This window comes from Macrobrachium nipponense, chromosome 26 (genome assembly GCF_015104395.2).
Source record: "Macrobrachium nipponense isolate FS-2020 chromosome 26, ASM1510439v2, whole genome shotgun sequence".
Taxonomy (NCBI): domain Eukaryota; kingdom Metazoa; phylum Arthropoda; class Malacostraca; order Decapoda; family Palaemonidae; genus Macrobrachium; species Macrobrachium nipponense.
Window position 1 is genome coordinate 37277888 of NC_087215.1, and position 19445 is coordinate 37297332.

Sequence of the window (19445 nt, forward strand, 5' to 3'; positions counted from 1 at the left end):
AAAAAAATTTCTCTTTTTCAGTTTAATGACACTAATTATCTTTCCTAGAATAAATAAAAATGTGGCAGTAGGAAACCCAGTTACTCGGTCTCATACCAGCCATAAGATATCTATTTTATCCAGTTTAGCAAGAGTAGAATGAGTCACAGGAGTATACATACGTGTGGTCTGATATAGACAACCTTAAGTATTGATAAGAGAATTAAAAGTTATTACTGTAAGGCATTGCAAATGGGGGTTTTGTATTATATAGTTCTCTATTATCATTCCCATAAAAAATCTGCCTTGCCAGTCTCAGTACACCTTCAAATCAAGTATCTGGATATTTTGTTTCTTGCATGCGTTCCTAATTAACATTGGTTTCATTATTTATATTATTTCTAGCTGCATACACACAGTGATCTTAAAAACACATAATTGTTATAGCCCCCAAAAAATGTGTATAGAAATGTTGCTTGATAGATATTTGTATATGCTGCATCTTGAGTGGTAATTACTATATGCTTCCCAGCTTCGCTGCCAAACCAAGGTTTTGCTGCCAGGTTTGGCAGTCTTTCACAAAGTGATCTCACAGCTTTGTTCCCATACCCCACTCGTTCACCACCATGTAATTTCAGCCACATGGACAATAGATTGCCTTTAACTACTTTGAATTATGCTGGCCTATTAAAACGGACTAGAATTGCTAGTGAAGTTAACTACCAACATTTGTTATGGGCTGCTCAAGGAGCAAGAGCGTATGCGAGGACAAGGCAGACTTAATCTGAAACAAGAGGTATTAAACAAAGAAAGTTGTTCATCGATATCCTGTTTATGAATTTCCATATACTGGTGTTGTTGGAAAAACCTGTTAAACAAACATGTTCCTATGCACCTAACCCTTGGTGACCAATGGACTTCATATGGCTATGCCCTACAATGAAAAAGCTATTAACAAAATATGTAGGAACATCTCTGGGTTTGCTTTTTTTCGAGAGCACAAGATCGTCCTCTACCAAGTTGGTTTTCATGTACTGCACAGTGGACCAACCAATACAAAAAGCCATTAATGGAGTAATACAGCTATCACCTCTGGCCCGCTCCCCCTCAAGAGTCCAAGATCATTCTTAGTATGCTAAGTATGGTATTTCTGTAAAACCATATGATTCACACACTTAATTACAGCTGTGCCAACTTTATAAAAAGATACTAATGGACTAAATACAATGTCTCAGCTCTGCCTGGGATCTCTCGAGAGTTTACAAATATCTCAGTGGCATGGTGGGCCCAAAATGACTACCACAACTGAGAGACTAACTATGGCCATGCCTACCGCTATTCAGAAGAACTGATAGTGAACAGATAAACTAAACACGTAACCCTCCATTTGCCGCCGCCTCAATAACTGAACTAGCCATCTGGTTCCAAAGAGCAGACATACAGTTCTGTCTCACAAACATCACAAATTGGCTTAGAAGATGGCCTATGTCTTTGAGGCAATCCCAGGCACCCTCTTCCCAGCGATCACGTGCTGGCTTGATGCACAAAACATGAGAATCAAATACTGTGACCTGTTCATTCCGTGCTACTGCATGCCCATTCCCTTCAAGTCCTCGGCCTATTCTCCACACTGACAGGGGACACAATTGCAGGGCCATCTTGGAATGAACTTTCAGTCCTTCCAGATGTTACTATAATTTGAGGCCAAAGGAAAACTCAAGAAGATCAGCCTGGTTAAGGATATATACGTAGCTCCACCAACTGCTGACCAGCCTCTGGGCTGCCTTCCCTAACATTAAAGGAACACAATTGGAGGACCTTTTAAAAATGATGGACAAATTGCTAGAGGCCTCTAGGATCTTGCAACACACCACCCACGACATCTGTGAAACCACAGAAGACCAGGAGAAGGACCAGGAGTAAGGTAACCGCAGAGTGATACAAGCTAACACCATGCAAGTGTCCCTTCAGATTGTGTGTACCACCACGTTTGGCAAAGCTGTGAGGAATTGAGCCCTTAGCTGGAGAGAAAACAAGTGGGCCAGTCACCCAGGATAATTACCGTAGCAGTCACAACTCGATGGGTCCGGGCAGTTACCCAGTATAGTTACCAGGGCAGTTACAACCCCGATGGACGCCTACTATACCAGATTCCATATAACCAAGCAAGTCTCCTGCTGGAAGTTCCTGTTGGAGACAGGTTCCTTCAAATCCTTTCACGGGATCACTGGTGTTCCAGATGTCCCCAGATGCCAGTCTACAACTCATGGTTACCATTGGTAACCCCTTACTGTCATACTGGACCCTCATCCTTCACCTCTTGAAGAAAAATTCCAGTGGGAATTCATCACTGCTACGTCCACCGACTTCCTTGGATACTCAGGCTATTTGTATACATCACCCATCGTCACCTTCTGACCATCGCTTCCTTCCAAATGGCACCACTCATCGCTGAACCCAAGCAGCCATCCATCTCTTCAATAGGTCTCGTTGGCTTAAACATTCCCCTGCAAAAATTCCTCAATGTCTTGAAGCTTGAGCAACCCTACCCTCCCCCCACCCCATTCCAAATTCTGCAACCTGCCCATAGTGAAACTGTCCGCCCTAAAAAGACCTTCAGAGAAATTTAATGATTAGGTCTTTGTCTGAAGGCCTTCAGCATTTACATTATAATACATATCTTAAACTTGCATGCTATCAGCACTCCTAGGATGCCAAGGCCCTTTTGCTGTAGCACTTCTGGCTTTCGTATATAGATAACAGTTGTTTGATCACCTATTTCTACACTATGCTTCCAAATGATTCACCCTTTACACACTCTTACCCAACCCCCTTCATTCTCCACACATAGTAAAAAAACAAAAGTGGTGTTACATTTCACTTAGTCAACCTTTTTCTTTTTGTCCCCGTCGTGCCTCTACATTTCCCTTCTCCTGTTTTCCATTTCTACTTGTACGACAGTCTCACAATCGATAGGCTTTACTCTTTGAGATTAATGTGATTTTTTGTCATACTGCAAAAATATTTTGTGCATCAGGGTGCTTTTTTATTATAACTAACACCCTTGTTTCATCAACGGCTCCTCAATGGAGTTCACGTAACTACAAGCATGTACTTGTAAAAAAAAATTTTACGAACATTTTATTTACTGCAAGGTTGGTTTTTAGAAGATACAAAAAGAAATGTTAGATGTGAAAGAAAAGTTATATCGCTGTTCAAGAAATACTCGTGATATGCGTTCATCAGAATCTATGGCAACGACAACTGCGAGCTTGGTTATTTCCTGCAAAATTTTGAACTTTATTAATGTTGATGATTAGGGTTGCAACAGAAATCTACGAATCATGCAGTTATAATCCAACAAAAGTTTACATACCTTCCCGATGATTACCATAAGTGAAATTATTTTATTTTTCTTCTTTACCTTATGAGCAGACTCCATTGGTGCAAAAGAATGTCGTTTTTATGCGCCATATTTACCTCATAGTATAACAGCCTCTTTAAAATACGAACTCCACCAGAACCATTTTTCTACACTAAGAAACAAACATGTTGAGTTGAGTGCTATTGGGTTGTGGGATTAACCAATTACGGCGTGTTGCTGGACTAAAGCAAAAACTGGGATTTTGAAATACATGAGATACGTATAAACGTGTAACTCCCTTTTGGTCCTCCTGTCTGCTCCTTCTTATTGAGAACCACGAATAAAAAAAACGAAGAGCGGGACGGAGAAAAGCGAAGCCCATTAAAGAAAGAGGCTATTTTTACGTTCATCAACTAATTCTTCTTAAGGGTGTCGAGTTAAGCAGCTTAACCAATTCTTATCTTAAGTCGCTAACTCGCCCGCGCGCGTTAACAAGCGTCCAAGCAGCTTTTCTCTATTAGACACATGCTCATTATCATCATTATTATCATCATTAACATCATTACTTCACGTGTTTTCTTCCTTCGTGTTTTAGAATTTGTTTGTGTACCGTGCACCTTGAAAAGTGGCTGTATTTGTATTCGTAGGCAAAAATCATTAGAATACTACTATTTTTACAACTATTGTAACTACTAATGCCACTGCTGGCACAACCTCCAAAATGACAACCGTTGCTGTCTAGTTAATTGCTTTAATCTTAAGGGCGAAATTGTCCTGAGATCTCACGCTCTGTTTCCTTATTAGAACGATCCATGAACGGGAGATTTTTCAATAGTTTTCCTTTTCCTCTTTTAAGATTGTTAATGAACTAACTTACTTAACCGGTGTATTTCATACATTTTCTGGTAATAACAAATATGATATTAACGGGGAACCCGTCAGTGATAATGGAGGATTCTTATAATGCGCTAAATGGAAACGAATCAAGTACCGAAGAAGAGTAGACCCACTTGCTTTATTTATGGTGATTATTGAGGTGCCATCGACTTGGTCAATTAGTTGTAGCCTTTCCTCATGCAGAATTTATCTTGTTGGCCCCGTTTGGGGGGTAGCGCCGTCAGTACACCGCACGCGCGGTACACTGTGGGCATTACTTAAGGTTCTTTGCAGCGTCCTGTCGGCCCCTAGCTGCAACCTCTTTCATTCCTTTTACTGTACCTCTATTAACATTTATCTTCTATCGGACTTCCCACCCTCTTCAAATAATTGTTTCATAGTGCAAGTGCGAGCTTGTCCTCCTGTTACACGTTTGTTACCTTTTACTCCCCGTTTTCTTTTCAGTGCGGAGTGACTTCATAGATCCCAGCTCTTGTCCTTCGGCCTAAATTGTATATGCTATTCTATTCTGTCTTTGTGTTGGTATTTCTTGCCACTTCATCCCTTTGGCAGTTATGAATTATGTAGATGCAACGATCTCTACGTTTAACGCCATCTTTCTCTACAAGTGATATTGATATTTTGCCCTTTGCCCATGTAAGAAAGAACACTGTCGTTAGAATGACGATGTACCATTTGAGCTTTTAGCTTTCCGAAGTTGCCCACCAGCATGCAATAACCTGTTCACTACTGAAAGTTGTGATGTTCCTAAATATTGCATTTATGTGCCAGTCAATGGCCTATATATATAGTACCTTAAATTTGTAACCCTGCGATTTCCTCATCTTTTCGAGAACCAAGAAAAGTTTTTTTCTTGATTTTATAGGTGTCTTCCTTGAACACTACATCAACTACTGTATCATGAACGCTACATCAAATGCTTTATCAGTTTACCTCAGCACCATCCAGATTCTTATGTCTTTTGATAGTTTATTTACTTTTCCATTCTTGACAAAGGTTGGGTTTATTTATATATCACCTCTCTCATCTTTTTATTTCCAAAATGTAATGGTTCTTTAGGTTGTTTAAAGCAGCCTTTGTCAGGATATAGTCCTCTCTTATTATTTTTTCTTCAAGGTCTTTGCCATATAATTCTCAGTCTTATGGTGATCCATTAACATTCAAGTTTAACAGGATTTCATATCTTCTGTTTTGCGTTCATTTCTCGTCATAACTTTTCATCCCTCAGTAGAGACCGCGCTAGTTTAAATTTCATGCTGTGTCATATCTTCATGTGAATCACCATGTGAATGTTATATTTCTTTGCTAGTCCATTTAATGCAAAATGTGTCAGCATTAAATAACTTCCTTTTTCCCGTCCACATTTTCACATCATAACCTTGAAGCCCCGTCATACTCAAGATGTTTTGTTATCTGTCTGATTGTCTTACACATAAAATACGGGAATATACAAATGTAAAACATAGTTATTTTCATCGACACTCATACTGTCCATGGGTTATCAGCACACGTCCTCACCTTTTAAAAGTGTACTAGTCAATACCTTGTTATCTTCTCACGCCTGTCCCGCCCTACAAATAAGCCATCCTTATAAATAACCGCTGTCATTGACTATAACAGCATACAGCCATCGGAAACTAGTTCCAAGGCTGCCAGCGTCTGCACCGGATAGCTCGAACGATAGATAAGACGTCGTTTGTATCCCAAGTCAGCTCACTCGAGTCTTAGTGATAACTACTGAACTTAGGCCGTTTGAAGTCCTTAGCTTCTTCATTAACGGAGTCATGTCGTTGTTGTTAAAAAGATGGGTGGATTTGTCAGCATCTTTGGTTTCGTGCTTGTGTGTGCACGCATTTTGGTATTGTAAAAAGGTCATTCCCCGTATTCTTTATTATACAGATGTTGCGTGAAGGACTTATCACAAATATTGTTTTTATTTTTACCGATGTTGTTTTTGTCGATTTAATTTTGTTGTTAAAACATGTTACACAGTCAAAACAATTCAGGTTGTTGATAAAACAGGAGCTCTGGGGCGCCAGCTATTGCTCTCGTCGTCATATTGTTATGAAGAATAATGAAAGCATTGTGTTAGGATTAATGTCTCCATTCTACTCATATTCGGTCGACAAAGTCTTTCTCTTTTATTCAAGCTGATTTTGTTTATCCTCAGTCGCAGTTATCTAAGAGGTTGCTCTTTGATGTCTATTTTACGCAAACACATTTTGTATATATCGTATACATATATATACATACATATATGTAAGTGTTTACATAATAAAAAATATGGAATGTTAGTCCATATATAATAAAAGTCCTAAAACTAAAGAGGGTCAACCAGAATTGCTTGCAGGAATGTGATCAGACTAGAGACGCTAAAGATGACGTATACCATAAGTATGTAGGCTAAGATAACATGCCGTCACCTGTAGTCATTCAATTGTTTATAAACATTAGTCCAAGCTCCCTGCTTGAGACAACTACCCCGACCTATTATTCAAACGGCCTACGTGATCTGTAGCGTGTCTCATTCGATTGTGTGTTCGTATGAAACTATGTCATCTGATAGTATGTTCATATGTTCGAAACTACTGTCTGTTCCTTCATAACTTGTAACAGAGATGGTAGACGGGCAGAACAGAGTTAGCTATCGTTATTAGAAGACCTGTACCTCTTTACCTAAGCTTTATCATGTAGAGGAATAGGATTAGCCATCATCATTGGCAGAAGCGATCAAGCTATCGTCATAGAAGACTTGTACGATCATACCTGATCTTCATCATGTAAAACTTCAGAAGAATATACTATTTTTATACCTTGTGTTTTCTACAAGAACCTCACCGAACCATGAGTTTAACACATCGTCGTAAAGATAATACCGACTTCGTAAGTGATCTACAAAACCCCAGACACTCCATTGAAGATGGAAGTGCAATACCAACCGACTTAGCGTATAGATTATCGCTAGTCTAACATTACCTCATAGGGCGCCTTATCATACAAGGCACAAGCCCTAATATTTGGTGGCCAGCGGACCAGAAGAACTCTACAACGTCCTACGAAGAAAAAACAGAATAATAAATCATGAAGTCAACGACGACGAAAGCAGCAGATTCTTCAAGCAACCTAGTATCATCATTAGTGAGCGACTTCAGAAAACAACAAGATTCGTCAAGCAACCTAGTATCATCGTTAGTGAGCGACTTCAGAAAACAACAAGATTCGTCAAGCAACTTAGTATCATCGTTTAGTGAATAACTTCAAGAAGAAACAAAACCGACGTGTCCTTTTCCTACGGCAACGGAAGCTTCGTCTCTCATTAGAATCATTCAAGAAAACATCGTTAGTGAGCGTTTCCGGAACTTCAAGAAACAAACCGAACGCGTCTGCAGCATCGGATTTTCAAGGGCTCGAATCATCGAAACAACGCGCACGGGGGAAACTGAAGCCAAACCAGGTCGTCCGCTAAATAGAGAAGGAGGACCAAGGCCGTGTGTCGTTATCGGAACACCGTGACTTCCCACAAAAGCAAGCTAAGTACAATTTTTTATTCATTTGGAGTAACTTTGAGTGTTTCCTTTGCAGGTCGAATTTCGTTATTCCTGTGGCTGAAGTTACGAGACATTCTTAATCTTACTTTTTTACAGAAATTATCTACATCATTGAGATTTCGCTACTGCGAGTTTTTATCTTTGAGTGTCTGTTTCCAGAAGTTCTACTAAAATATCATAATCATATACTATGTTAATTTTATCATTTTGGGTGATTATTAATCCCTTACGTAACAAATCATATTAAACAGTGAATATGCGTTTACGCAGTGGACGTCTGTATTTATACAGATGCATGGATAGGGTCGTTAAGCACCGTAGTGATTAGAAAACACACAAAAACAAGTGGAACACCCGTACAAAAATCTATATAAATTAGAGGTAACACTATTTCGGGTCATGACAATAAATGCTCCTTTGCAAAGTCCCGATCGCAGTTTTAGCCTTGAGTTTTTTGAGTTATATAAAATATCGAACCTCAATGACTCAACTTAACTTTAAAAATATGGCTGGATTGCAAGGAATAACATGTCTGTAAAAAACTTTCATCAGGCTAAACGCGCTGACCAGGATCCCTCACTATTTCAAATTTTAGCAAAGAATGAAGTACAAACAGTTAAAATTGAATACAGTAGAGATAACTTGTCTTATTAGTAATCGCTCAGTTCCTAATAGTTCATCATTCATTGCTTTATACGTAACCAGCAACATAATGCTAAAACACACATACGTTGCCGATGGTAATAAAGAGAAGGATCCTAATTATTACAAAAAGAAATAGAAACAGTAGCCCGTTCAGAATCAAACAAGCAAACTCGGTGACTGTGTCACCTAGTCAAGCGGTCAAGGTCAGTCGAAAAACTGCCGAAGTGTTCAAAGCAAAGCAAATTCCACACAATAAGCGACTCTAGCAGAGTGGGGAAAAGCGATGTTTGTTCATACCAATATCTTTTTGAATTAAAAAGGATTTTTCCTATGAAACACACGACCGTATAAGTAATCAGAGCAGGTTTTCGTTTTAATTTTAATACATTAAGTTATAATAAATACTGGTGGATTAAGCCCAACTGTACGCGCCGTAAAAATTAGAATATCTTATTTATTCCTTTAGTACAATTAATTACCAGTATTTACGGACTCACCGTCTGTTGTTCGAACTTCCCTAATGAGAAGTCCGGATAAGCGAGCGTTTACAGATACCTCTATAGTTATAAAAAACGTTGATCTGTATGTAGTGTAATTGTAAGATCCATCTAGGGGTATACAAAATATTATCTTACATCCTGCAAAATAAGGCGTGTTTATCAAAGGAAAATCCTATAAACCTTCAAACATATTAAAATCCGTTTGAACAAAAATGAGACAGTTAATCAAATAATAACTTATATAAAGGAACTATACATTTGTCTCATAAATCGTAACATTGTTCAAATGACCCAACAGAATTCTCCCACAACCGCAGTCGTACTTTGCACGCAAAAATCTCGAGAAGCATGCACCCTCGAATGTCTTAGTGCGTGTAAAAAGACTTTGCTGGGAAATGAAATTTTTAATCCTTCCCGACACTCTGAAATATAACGATTTCCGCGAACAAAGCCCTAAAAGTATACATATCGTGGATACGGAAGTTATAAATATCGCATTTTTTATTGTTGCTAGTTTTAATCACGCCCAACCAGTCGTGGATGAATCTCTCTGATAATCTATCTAAAGTAATATCCGTAAAGTCATTCAAGCAGAGGTGATTCAGCAGAAATTTTTTTTTATCTTTTACCTGAATACCAGGAAGTTTCTCCACTAGCGAGTGATCTCTGGGAAAAAACGGATATAATTTAACACAAAATACGGTCTAAGGACAAACATTAAGCTATATACGTACCTTCGTGTAGACTTTCAATGAAATTTCAAAATAGAGATAAAAGACGAAGTTGAAAAATGTTAGTAATAGGAGCCATTAGGAAATCAAATAAGCCCATATAATTTTTCCCTCAAATGTCATGCCATAAAAGATCGGACTTGGCGTATCTGCGTAGATTCTGTCGCTTAAACAAGGAAACGACTTCCGATAGTTTCCAGTGCGATGTACCGACGACATCTTATCTCTGTTAGGTTAGAATAAATTTTTTTCACCAACTTGGACTTACTTAAAGGCTTTTACCTGATACCATTACCTAAGTGATTGTACCTCATACACCGTTTTTTTTTCAGCACACTCAGGGGACATTATCAATTTTTACGTATGCCTCCGGCTTACGTTGCACCCCAATTACAATATAGTGTTTGGAGATTTTTAGGGGATACCCTACATGCCTATATGGATGATCTTGTAATCTTTTCTAATACCTTAGAAGTACATTCACATAAAGTAGAGCTAGTGCTACAGAGACAAAGACAAATAATCTCAGAGTAAAATATCTAAATGTGAGTTTTTAAAAACCGAACATGTTTATCTAGGTTTTATGTGTCTGGTCAAGGTCTTAAAAGTAGTCCATGGTAAGGTGTCGGCTATTCATAACTTTCCGGTACTTATTAACGTAAAAGGGGGATACAGCACTTTTGCGCTGTAGTGGGTATTACAATCGTATGTAAATATGTAACTCTTCAATCATGACAGCTCCTTTAACAGATCTTACGAAGAAGAGCGTAGATTTATTATGGTCTGAAAAGCATCAACAGGCGTTCGATATCTTAAAAGCGGAATAATGCAGCTTACCTAACTTAAAAATCCCTGATTTAAATAAGGAATTTTTTTTTATTGCAACAGACGCCTCAGACCAAGGGGTAAGAGGGGTATTACTTCAGTCATATGATAAACAGTTCTTCCCTATAGCTTTTTATTCACGTAAACTAAAGCCCTCTGAAAGTAAATATGCAGTAATAGGCAAGGAAGGCTAGGTATCTTAACACTAGTACATTTTAAGTTCATAATCTATGGCTATCCTGATAAAGTCCTTACTGAACATGAGTCCTTTACCGAGTTTTTCAAAGGCTTTAATCACAGTCCAAAAGGAACTCAGTGACAAATGATCATTCAGGTCTTTGGAGCCAAGTTAAGATATCTACTTGGGAAAGCAATTATCATAGCTGACGCATTATCCCGCAATCCCGCACCATACAGCAAAGAACCATTAATTAGACTAAAAGATATAGAAACATCCGTACCTATTGTTAAAACCGTATCTAAACAAGAAAATTCCTTAACCCAAGAGATCGCGAGCATTGAATATCTGGGTCGGAGCGCAGAACTGTTACAAACTGAACAAAGCAAGCGTCAACAGACATAACCCAAACAATAAACACTTCGAACGGAAACAGAGTCAGCAGCAATAAACACCAAACAATAAACACTTCGAAACGGAAACAGGGTCAGCGGCTAAGCAAACCAATAAACACTTCGAGCAGAAACCCTAAAGCAAAAGTATATTTAAAGTATGTGTATCAGAATAATGTAATCAAATGTAATATTATATGTAGGTCTGTGATGAGGTAAACCCGAAGAACACAGCAGATGACTAACGACCAGGTATTAGTAATAATCTCTTTCATACCAATTGTCATAAACTGGTTGCATTCCGTCATCCAGGGTTCCATAGTATGTCACAGAAAGCCAAATCACTATTTTACTGGCCTACAATGCTTACAGATATAAAAAGCACATAACTGATTGTAACACGTGTCATGAAGACAAGGGACACACTAAGACACCTGTCAGTTTAAGGGCCTATCCTGTGCCAAATCAATCCTTGAAAGAATATACGTAGAATTATTAACGGAATTACGAGTCTGACAGAGGGAATAAACACTTCTTAGTGTTAATAGTTCCTTGACACGTTATATAGAATTAATAGCACTAAAAACAAACACCGAAATTGAGTGCGTTAGGAATATTTATGAGTGCTAAATCAGTAAATATGGAATTCAACACATAATAATCTGTGACTCGGGTGGTGTAAATCAATAATAATCTCCTTAACACGTTGTGTGAATTCCTTTCCATTAAGAAAACCAATAATATATTTTATCACCCAGAGTCAATCGGTTTGGTAGAATAACGGATAATTAAATAGGAAGTGTCAATGTCTTACGAGTTACAACTCGTGATGTTGGATCCGAACTGGATTATAGCGGTTCTCGCGGTTTTAAATACGTTTATCATTTATATCTTGTATCTATAGAATTGATGCCGCAAGTAGCCTTATACGGTACGCCGCTAGAACACTTTTCCACATATTCAAGCCAACCATTAATTTATCAAAATATATATAAAAATATATAGTATATATAATATAAATTTGTATACACATGTATATAAATATACATATATAATTTAAATACGTGCAAAGGTCAATCGAATAGCTAGGCATCGTATCCATAAAAAGCTTTATTAGCCGACGTTTTGCGACATACTTCCTGGTCGCATTGAAGTCGGTAAAACAGAAAAAAATAATAATAAAAAGAATAATATTTAAAAGCATACATTCAACAACATATTAAACACAAGACCCACCCGAGCAGTGGAAGTGAGGAGACTGAATGTTATACAAAATACAATGAGGAAATGCCAAACATTGATAAATAAATTAAAACTGTTAGAATACAGAAAAACACAAAATTCAAGCATTTCAAATCATTTAAAGGTTAGAATCACAATAAAAGAAAATTATATAAGTGTAGCGTTCAAACGCGGAACAAATTGTTTGATCATTAAAGACTCTAGTATTGGTCATTCAAGTTGGCTCGAAGTTTGTCCAGTCATTCAGACTGTTTCTTTTTTTTTTTCCCCAATAGTTGATGTACAAACTTTCTTATGATTTCTAATATTAGTCTTCGGTGTTGGAGATTTGTACCCCAGTATGAGAATTTACCCTGCTAAGAGAATCTGTTCGTACTTGTATGGGTCTAGGAGTGGATGTAATATAAATCACCGAGTTTCACTGGATAATCATAGTCCAGTCCGGAGGACATCAGAACACAAAAAGCTGATGTTTAAATTTAGAAACCGTACCAATCGTCAGGGGGTTTACAGGGACAAGTGTAACATTCTGAGTACCACAATGATTTTAAATGGTGTGGATAAATTTTGTTCTCTAAAATGGTTGTAAAGATAGAATGGAAATTTAGCGTTAAAGTACAGTTTGGGTATCGTGGGATTATTATATTTAGCGGAAAACCTTTAGTATTATATTGAGGACAAGAAAATAAATTTCTGAAAGAAATGTATCTTCATGAAATGCTTTCTAACTAGGGGTGAAGGGAAGGGCCTTGTGAAAGAGAGCAGCAACAGTTAAATTAAAATTGCAAAAGCACTATATGTAAAAATTGGCAACCTAACTTGTAAAAGTCTGTTTTCTAAAAATCGTGGTAGTAAAGTTATTGTTTTACCTGGAGAGCAGACCGTCAAGAAACCGTAGTCGGTCGACCTCTTCTTTTCTGATGTAGACCAGAGATTGGAGTGGCAGGAGTTAGCAAATCCCGAAAAGGAAACTCCAGGATTTATGTGGTATCTACCCGGGGACTTCAAGAAGTGCGAATAGATTCTCATAGAGTGATAAGTTTTTGTACTGGGGGTGGGGGGTGGGTGTTCTTTAACCCCGAATACTCTAATATTAGAAATCATAAGCAAGTTCGTGAAGCTTCAGCTGAAACAAAAATTTCTGCATAAATGGACGAACTTCGATCCAGTTTGCACTACCAGTGTTCGAGTCTTCATGATAAACCTACTTATTCCGAGAATGAACACTCAGGTTTCGGCTGTTCTTTTTTGTACCTGTCATAATAATGTATATGTTGTTTTGTCTTTACGGCATATACCTCATACTGTCATACTGACAGGTTGGCAGCATACCCGTAAATAATTTTTTTTATTGTAATTATAACAGTTTAGTTTTAAAATATTAAAATATTTCGTTTTGTGCGTTCTGTTAGTTTTAGTTTGTTTATCAGTGTTTGAATACTCCTCAATTTAATTCTAGATTCTCTGATGATGTAAGCAATGATAAATAAAAAGTTGGGAACAAATATGTAATCGAAAACAATTCAAAAGTGTGTGTATATATATATATATATATATATTATATATATATATATATATATATATATATATATATATTACTCATAAATATGTATATTCGTTCAAAATCCAGCCCAAAGTGCACTAATACCTTCAGATAATGATACATAAGCCGCATATATAATCACATTTCTTTGCAGTGTTTTATCATTGAAAATTACTACAGAATATTAGCATAGCACGTTCAGAATGATGAAACTAAATCGACAACATGGCACCACTTGTCAGGAAATTCCCCTTTAGTTTGCCACTCTTATATAGGACCGTAATAAAGTGTAATGCTCATAATTAGCGAGTATAATGAAATTCTTGTGATCATTTTAACATTGAATACCTTCAGATGATTCCATCTTGGTTACTTCTGGATATTGTCATATCACCCTAAAAAGAGATTTTTCTGTGGGTGAAGTAGCATAGGTTTGGTATTGAGATTTAGTGGAAGGTATGAGTAGGAGCAGAATTGGTGATTTTTTAGAAGTTTGTATTTGATCAGAAGTAAACTTGTATTAAGAATCATTTGATGCTTATTTTCGACCGATGTTTGGTTTCTTGACTGAGAGATTTACAGGATGTCCATAAAGTCTCTTTAGAATTTAAGAAATAAACTACAAAAGCCTTTGATGATATATCCTGATCAGATTTGTTCTATGTACTCAGCAAAAGTTTTTAATCATTGCATTTCTGTATTTTAGATACCTTGTTGATGAAAGAGGTGCTGTGTTAAATGAACCTAAAAAATGGTTACTCCTGAAGAAAAGACACAATGCGTGTCATGGTTTATTGAAACAAAATCAGATAAGCAGACTCAACGAAACTACCAAGCGCTTCAGTGGCGTGCTCGGTTTGGTCTAGGCCTGCCACCTCGCTGGCCACGAGTTCGATTCTCGGGCATTCCACTGAGACGTCAGAGATGTGTATATCTAGTGATAGAAGTTCACTCTCGACGTGGTTTGGAAGTCACGTAACACGTAAAGCCGTTGGTCCCGTTGCTGAGTAACAACTGGTTCCATGCAACGTAAAAACACAATACAAACAAAAAACGAAACTACTGAACTAAGTGTGGAAGAGATCCACCGTCACGTCAGCCAGTTGGTGCATGGCACAAGAAATTTATGGAAACAGGGACAATGTTGGATAAAGGAAGGATTGGACGACCAAGAACATTTGAGTAAAACATCGATCGTGTAAGACAAACCTTTGATCGTTCGCCTATATAGTCCATCAGTACTGCTGCAGACACTTAAAGGCTACCACGTTCAACAGTGCACAAGGTCCTACACAAGAACTTGCGATCGTACGCTTATACGAAGTGCAACTCGCACATCACTAGAGCCAGATGATGAATCAAGGTGTAAAGAGTTTCCCGTTAGCATACTGGAATGAATATCTGACGATGAAACGTTCGTCGACTAAGTTTGTTTTAGTGATGAGACAAGCTTTCATGTTTCAGGGGAAATGAACACACACAATCTGAGAATCTGGGGCCCTAGCTGCAACCACTTTCGTTACTTTTATTGTACCTCCTGTCATATTCTCTTTCTTCATCTTACTTTCCACCCTCTCCTAACAGTTGATTCATAGTTCAACTGCCAGGTTTTCCTCCTGTTACACCTCTCAAACCTTTTACTGTCAATTTCCATTTCAGCGCTAAATGACCTTATAGGTCCCAGTGCTTGGCCTTTGGCCTAAATTCTAGATTCAGCTCTACTCATTTTTCTCCAATGAGACATCAGTTAATGCAGATGTTTACCTTCACCTTTTGACTGAATGTGTGGCACCACAACTAGATGACCTTCATCCAACCTTCATGGTCCAGCGAGATGGTGCACCACCACATTGGGGGACTGCATGTTCGTGGGTTCCTAGATCGATCATTTCCAGACCAGTGGATTAGAAGGGACGGCCCAATTCCTTGGCAATCTCGTTCACCAGATATCACTCCCCTGAAATTCTTTCTATGGGGTTAAGTTAAAGATATCGTGTGTCGAACGAAAATACGGGACATCACCAATCTCGAGCAAGAGACCAGCAATTGCTATCATTGATGAGACTGTGCTACAGCGAACATGGCAAGGAAACGAGTACCGACTTGATGTGCTTCGTGCAACCATCGGTGTCCGTATAGAGCTCTATTAAATGAGGTAAAAACTACTTTCAATATCTGCCCCTCATTTTGTAATAATTTGTCTATTCATTTGATTTTGTAATATATGTTTTAAACTGTAAAGAGACTTTATGGACACCCTTCATAATTTGGCAGTAAATAACCGAACTAATATGTCGTATGTAATGGTTAGTGCATCTGGCGTTTTATGTATCAAAGTCTTGGTAATTGAATTAATTCTTTTTACATTAAATGCAAATCGTAATTGTACTGTCAAGTGATCTATAAACTCACATCTTTAAAAATATGATTTATATAATGTTGCCTGATTAAGCATCCTCAGCTATGTGGACAATGTTGGTAATTGTCGTGGGTCCAGTACTGTAATAAAAGTTTTGTTTTCCCAGTATTGTTTTGATATCACTAAGTTTTGAAAATAATTATTTCTGATGAGTATACAGTAAATTAGTTATTTTTTTTCCAGGAGGGAGCTGACAGTTCGTGAATAGTATTTGCCTTATTTGCACACCGAGATACACTACTGAGGGGTTGTCAGGACTAACCTGATGACGCAGAGAAAAAAGGTCAGCGATGTCAGAAATAGAAATATTTTCTAAAATTACCAATACCAAATACTCGTTTTAACATGCGTATTACCTTTTTTTCAACTTACCCTTGAATTAGTGTGGAAAGTTTTCTTTCTCCCTTCTCCCCTTTTTTATTTTATTATTATTATTTTTTTTATTTCTTTGCTTAATGAGTTAGACTTAGTAATGCTTACGGTTCCGCTTGCTATAATTATTATGATTGGTATGATAGTTTCGTTTAATCCGTATTGCACGTGAAAATAAGAACCGGTCTCAGTAATATAATTTTAGAACATTTGAAGAAACTCTTCCATCGGTAAGATCCAAACTACCACTAGAGAGGATGCGGTGAGTTTAAGTCTAACTTTTTAGCCACGACGAAGAATATTAGCTTGTATTTCTGGTCATATGTACCTATAACTTATCAAATTCAGATATGTAGTTCAGTAAACGGTAAAATGCCGTGCTACGACAGTGTGAATGGGTATATTCCAGCTTTGCGAAAATATGTTCATTCGAATTATATATGTATGTGTGTGTATAAGTTGAATTAGACCTTTATTGTTTTCCGTGACAAAGTGCTTTAGCTGAACTTCACCCAAATAATCAAGGGTCACATAAAATCTTACCATCCAGATATGGATCTTCTTCATTTGTTGTCCAATTCGAATTTGTATAATTCTTTTGATTGCCTGCTCGGCATCCTCTTACTTTTTTATATTTTATTTTTGGATGGGGATTGTTCATATCCAAAATAACGGCGAACAAATATATTTCTTTATGAATTAAGGTACTTTGTGCAGAGTTGACTGCGCAAGGAAGTCGGGAAGTTAGGTCGTCACTGGCGTTAGTGATGAAGAATAACTTTAAGATGGGTTCAAAGCGGCCAGTAAATATTATATAATCTAAAACTCATTAACAGCTAAAACGCCTATGATACGATGGAGCGAATGAGTTGTCAGCTCTAGTCAAATGTATCTGAATTCGATTTTTAGCAAAGCGAGTTAATGCTTCGGTATCCACAAAAGTGCAGTCATTCCTAGAAATTAAAGAGGCCATAGTGGTTATTTTGAAAATACACACACACCCATTATATATATATATATATATATATATATATATATATATATATATATATATATATATATATAATATATATATATATATATATATATACATACATATCTGTATATATATATATATATATATATATATTATATATATATATATATATATATATATATTATATATATATATGTATGTATGTATGTATATATACGTATATCAAGAATCGTTATAATTCAATGAAAATTTTGTAGGGTAATGTAAAGAAATATGTACTAGTTTTACGATTATCTTCAGAATTCAGGCAGTAGAGTCCCAGAAGAACAAGTTTAGCTTGAAGAAAAGTGAAAAACTGTCGATAAATTTCTGGTTCTTAACAGCACTAAAGGCCACAAAATATTTAGTTGTGGTGAGAAAGAGAGAGAGCGTAATCAGATCTTGTTCAAGTAGAGGACCACTTACTGAATCGTGTAGATATGTGAAGTTAAAGATGGTCTTAGGAAAATATGCGTAATATAAAACTATATGCAAAACTGATTCCTGCAATTTTTTTTTTCAAAGTAAAACCCTACTAACGATTCTCTCTCTCTCTCTCTCTCTCTCTCTCTCTCTCTCTCTCTCTCTCTCTCTCTCTCTCTCTCTCTCTCTCTCTCTCTCCACATGATTTGCAGGAAGTGTTTTTCAAAGTTCTCTAATGTACAGCATGTGAAATACACCAGCTCACAGAACAAATAATGAGGACGATATGATAAAAAGCATGAATGACTCTAATGCTTGGAAAATGAATCTTCCTCATTACATATACCCGTTACTCGTATTTAGGATCAGTGGAACCTGTCACGAACTGTTCCTGAACTAGACACTCCAGAACCCTCATTATATAGATTTGACTGTGAGTTACCCGAGTGTCGAAGACTCGTCCAGCGGATTTAACTGCTTTTCACCGTCTGGTCTCATTAATCTAATCGTGAATGAATCTAGGTTTAAGATTCGGAGATCAACAAAACGATCATCATCATTTCTGCTTCTTTTTCAGTAAATGAAGCGCACACGCTTTAATAGTTTCAGTGTTATCGTTTCAGCGTGTGAAGCCTCATCCTAGGTGAAATGTTTCTTTTCGATCTGATAGATTGAAGGAGGTGCTCATTAGAATACATATTTCGATTTTGTTGCGATTTTGCTTGTGAACTGGTTATTTTAAATGGGTAAGATGCTTCCATTTGTGTTTTGCATGTTAAGTTACCTACGTAGGTGTCAAGGCCTATTTGGGGAATCGCCTCCATTAAAAGTGGTGGAATGGTTTTTTATAAGGCATATAAAGTTTGCGTTATGAGTTCCATTCAACTGACACATATACATATATATGTGTATGTATGTGTATATATATATATATATATATATATATATATATATATATATATATATATACACACACATATATAGTATGTATATATATTTAATTATGTATGTATTGTGTGCCAGCTCGGTTTTCTTTGGTCCAAGATCTAAGATTTACAGTTGATTTGACAATTCAATGACTTGGCTCAACTTAAATGCATTTGCAACATGTCGACATAATCAGCGACTAAGATGGCCCAACAAAAGAGGGCAGCGAACAGAAAATTAAGCATTGCTGTTTCTAACGTTTCTATTCAAAATTACATTTTGGGAAGGGACCCCATAATGATACTGAAAAGTATACAAGCACAAGGTTATAATGGAGTATGATATCAAAGTATCTTATCTATGTTCGAGCTTTGTATCGATGTCTTTTTTTAAAGCCTGAAATGAGTGCAAGATTTTAAAGATGCATGGTGTCACCCTTTAGTGT

At 37.0% G+C, this 19445-nt stretch overlaps 1 protein-coding gene across 5 annotated transcripts in view; it reads left to right on the plus strand.

The window, feature by feature from the left end:
- The window catches only part of LOC135200190 (TOX high mobility group box family member 2-like), a 1058689-nt gene that overhangs the window by 164346 nt on the left and 874898 nt on the right, over nucleotides 1-19445 (plus strand). For 3 of the 5 annotated variants that reach the window (XM_064228567.1, XM_064228578.1, XM_064228568.1), the window contains exon 1: nucleotides 16514-16546. The exons of the other annotated variants lie outside the window; for them this stretch is intronic. In XM_064228567.1, the coding sequence (XP_064084637.1) occupies nucleotides 16529-16546 (18 nt within the window). In that variant the 5' untranslated portion in view covers nucleotides 16514-16528. Of the gene's footprint in view, nucleotides 1-16513; nucleotides 16547-19445 lie in introns of those variants that run through there. 5 annotated transcript variants of the gene reach the window in all.